We start from the raw sequence: 3,772 nt of genomic DNA, 5'->3' as shown, positions 1-3,772 counted from the left end.
AAAAAAAAAAAAGTATAAAAGCAGAAAAATGAAGAGAAAATATTGAGTATGAATATTAGAAATTTCTCTGTCTATAAGTCATGCTATTAAACACATGCTGAACCAGGAGAAATATTTTTTAAAAAGATTGTATTATAAAATATAAAAATCACAGTAATAATAACGTAACTGTGTCCTTCCTGAGGGTGGAATCCATAACTTATTTTCCTCTTTGCCAGGAGCAGGCATGATACTTTGTGTATAATGGCACTTGTTGAATTGATATTTCAGAGGCCTATTGGATTGCCAGTATGATTCTTCAGAGACTAATGAGTGAGGGATCTTTTTCCTTTCCTTTTTCTTCTCTTGTCTTCTCTCCCTTCTTCCTTCCCCTTCTTCGTCCCTCCTCTGCCCTCCCTTCTCTCCTTTCTTCTCTAGAGTGCAGTAGTATATATAATCTTGGCTCCCTGCATCCTTAAACTCCTGGGCTATTGGGCTTAAGTGATTCTTCTGCCTCAGCCTTCTGAGTAGCTGGGACTATAGGTACATGCCACCACACCCAGCTAATTTTTCTTTTCTTTTTTGAGACAGAGTTTCACTCTGTTGCCCTGGGTAGGATTCGATGGCGTCATTGCTCTCAGCAACCTCAAGCTCCTGAGCTCTAATGGTCTTGCCTTAGCCTCCCAAGTAGCTGGGGGTACAGGCACCCACCACAATGCCCGACTAGTTTTTCTTGCTCAGGCTGGTCTCTGAACTCCTGAGCTCAGGCAGTCCACCTGCCTCGGCCTCCCAGAGTGTTAGGATTACAGATGTGAGCCACCGCACCCAGCCATTTTTCTTTTTATTGTAGAGGTGAGATCTTGCTCTTACCCAGGCTGGTAGCTTTTGCTAAGGCTGGTCACAAACTTCTGGCTTCAAGCAATCCTCCTGCCTCAGCCTCCCAAAGTCCTAGGATTACAGGCTGAGCCACCATGCCCAGCCTCTAACTCTTTGATTAAATCCATTTTTTAAGCCCTGGTTTAAGCCCTTCATTCTAGAGTTTTACCTCTAATTCAAATTAGTGTCTTCTTCCCGTTCTGTACCATCACTTGCCTTGTATTAGAGTTGTGTTTGTCTTTTTGTTAGATATTCTACTCTTGGAGGTTGGTGATCACATCTTATTCATAGTTGGATGCTTCTCATAAATTTTTCAGTGGTTTCTTTTTTTTTTTTTTGAGACAGAGTATTACTCTATCACCCTAGGTAGAGTGCCGTGGCATCTCATAGCAACCTCAAACTCTTGGGTTTAAGCGATCCTCTTACCTCAGCCTCCCAAGTAGCTGGGCCCATAAGCACACACCATGACTGGCTAGTTTTTTTCCACTTGCTTGTAGAGACAGGGCCTCGTTCAATTTCAGGTTGGGTTTGAACTCTCTGGCCTCAAGGAATTCTCCCGCCTTAACCTCTTAAAAGTTCTAGGACTATATGCATCAGCCACTATGCCTAGCCAAACAAGTATTAATAGAACAGATTTCTGCCACCTAGAATCTTTTTTTTTTTTTTTTGAGACAGAGTCTCACTACGTCACCTTCAGTAGAGTGTCGTGGTGTCAGAGCTCATAGCAACCTCAAACTCTTGAGCTTAAAAGATTCTCTTGCCTCGGTCTCCCAAGAAGTTGGGACTACAGGTGCCCACCACAACGCCTGGCTATTTTTTTGTTGCAGTTGTCATTGTTGTTTAGCTGGCCTGGGTGGGGTTTGAACCTGCCAGCCTTGGAGTATGTGGCCTGTGGCTGGTGCCCTACCCATTGGCGCCACCCTGCCACCTGGAATCTTATAATCTAACACCAGATACTGACCGTAGGCCTGAGTGGCCACAGGCAGTTGATTAAAGATACAAAATTAAGTTCTGCAAATTTACTGAAACATATTACCACTAAATTAATAAGATGACCATGATATCGTGATTGGGTAGGTAGATTAAGGCCAAGTGATAACCTTAATTTATGAGGCTCTAGGCAATATGGACACAGAAAACAAAGAGCAGTAGAGTTAATGAAAGCACACCAGAAATGATGTAGAGCAACTAAAAATCAAACTGGTCCTTCAGACAAAGGCTTTGAGTGTCCTGATAAGTAAATAAGCAAAATAGCCAACATAGTTCTACTTAGAAGCCTAAAAGATCTGCAGTCACAGTTCATCCATCAGAATGCGTCTGTAACATGGCAAGGACTACTTTATATAGAAAAATCTTTTAGTCATTTTCAGTCACTTTTAAGCATATTGTCAGCATTTTCTAATAGGAAGAGGATATTATGCTTCATAAGACCTTTTGGTATCTGAATAGGCATTTACAGTTGTAACTTTACATTCAGTGATTAATGTCTCATATGCTTAGCTTGTTCTGTTCTTACAGGATGTCTATTATATATAAATGAGTCTAAGGGTTAAGATAAATGGTAACATGATACTTTTACTTTTTGTTTCCTTTTTTTTTTTTTTTTTTAATTTTTTTTGAGTCAGAGTCTCAAGCTGTTGCCCTGGGCAGAGTGCAGTGGCATCACAGCTCACAGCAACCTCCAACTCTTAGGGTTAAGTGATTCTCTTGCCTCAGCCTTCCGAGTAGCTGGGACTACAGGCACCCCTACAATGCCTGGCTCTTTTTTGTTGCAGTTTGGCCGGGACGGGTTTGAACCCGCCACCCTCGGTATATGGGGCCAGCACCCTACTCACTGAGCCACAGGCGTCTCCCTACTTTTTGTTTCTTAAATTTAGGTACATGTGATACCAGTTGTGATAAGGGATATGGTTTTAAATACTTTCCTAAAAACTTGATTTAAATTTCATTTGTAGGTACAGTGTATGATGTGAGTCACTACAATGCTTTACTAAAAGTCTACCTTCAAAACGAACATAAATTCTCACCTACTGATTTCCTGGCAAAAATGGAGGAAGCAAACATTCAACCAAATCGAGTGGGTATTGGGCTATTGTGAACTTTTTGGTTATATCTAGCATATTTTATTTTGAACCCAGAAAAAAAATTAAAAAAAAATACTAACTGGCCCATTTTATTGACAGGTGACATACCAGAGGTTGATTGCTGCTTATTGTAATGGAGGAGATATTGAAGGTGCCAGGTATGAATCTGTATTAATATATGTGTAAGCAAACAAATTTATAAATTTTGGAAATCTAGAATCTATTAAGTTTCTTCTTAATAAAGGAAATGTTTCAGATGTATTTTAATCTAGCAAACTTTATAACATGACTTAGATTAAATATTCTACAAGAGGGAAAAGATAAGTAAAAATTGATGTTTTAATTAAAAATTTGATTTACTGAAGCAGAAGTATAAAATTGAGCTATAAAATTGTTGGGGTATAGGCTCAGCGCCTGTAGCATAGTATTTACGGTGTGGGCCACATGCACCAAGGCTGGTGGGTTTGAACCTGGGCCAGGCCAGCTAAAAACAACAATGACAACTGCAACTAAAAATAGCTGGGTGTTGTAGTGGGCGACTGTAGTTCCAGCTACTTGGGAGGCTGAGGCAAGAGATCGCTTGAGCTCAAGAGTTAGAGATTGTTGTGAGCTGTGATGCCATGGCACTCTACTGAGGATGACAAAGTGAGACTCTGTCTCAACAACAAAAAAATAAAAATAAATAAATTGTTGGGGTTTAAAATTGTTGATGTAGGCCAAGCATGGTGGCTCACACCTGTAACCCTAGCACTTGGGAGGCTGAGGTGGGTGGATTGCCTGACCTCACAGGTTCAAGACCACCCTGAGCCAGAGGGAAACCTCGTCTCTTAAAA

At 40.7% G+C, this 3,772-nt stretch overlaps 1 protein-coding gene across 1 annotated transcript in view; it reads left to right on the top strand.

Annotated features, from left to right (window-relative positions):
- LRPPRC (leucine rich pentatricopeptide repeat containing) overlaps positions 1-3,772 on the top strand; it is a 119,410-nt gene that overhangs the window by 23,607 nt on the left and 92,031 nt on the right. Inside the window, exons 4-5 of the mRNA XM_012804047.2 lie at positions 2,811-2,932; positions 3,039-3,097. Of these exons, the coding sequence (XP_012659501.2) occupies positions 2,811-2,932; positions 3,039-3,097 (181 nt within the window). The remainder of the gene's footprint in view (positions 1-2,810; positions 2,933-3,038; positions 3,098-3,772) is intronic.

This window comes from Otolemur garnettii, unplaced genomic scaffold (genome assembly GCF_000181295.1).
Source record: "Otolemur garnettii isolate 467f Iridium unplaced genomic scaffold, OtoGar3 scaffold00024, whole genome shotgun sequence".
NCBI lineage: Eukaryota > Metazoa > Chordata > Mammalia > Primates > Galagidae > Otolemur > Otolemur garnettii.
Note: the sequence above shows the minus strand (reverse complement) of the source record. Positions and strands in the feature narration are given on the sequence as shown.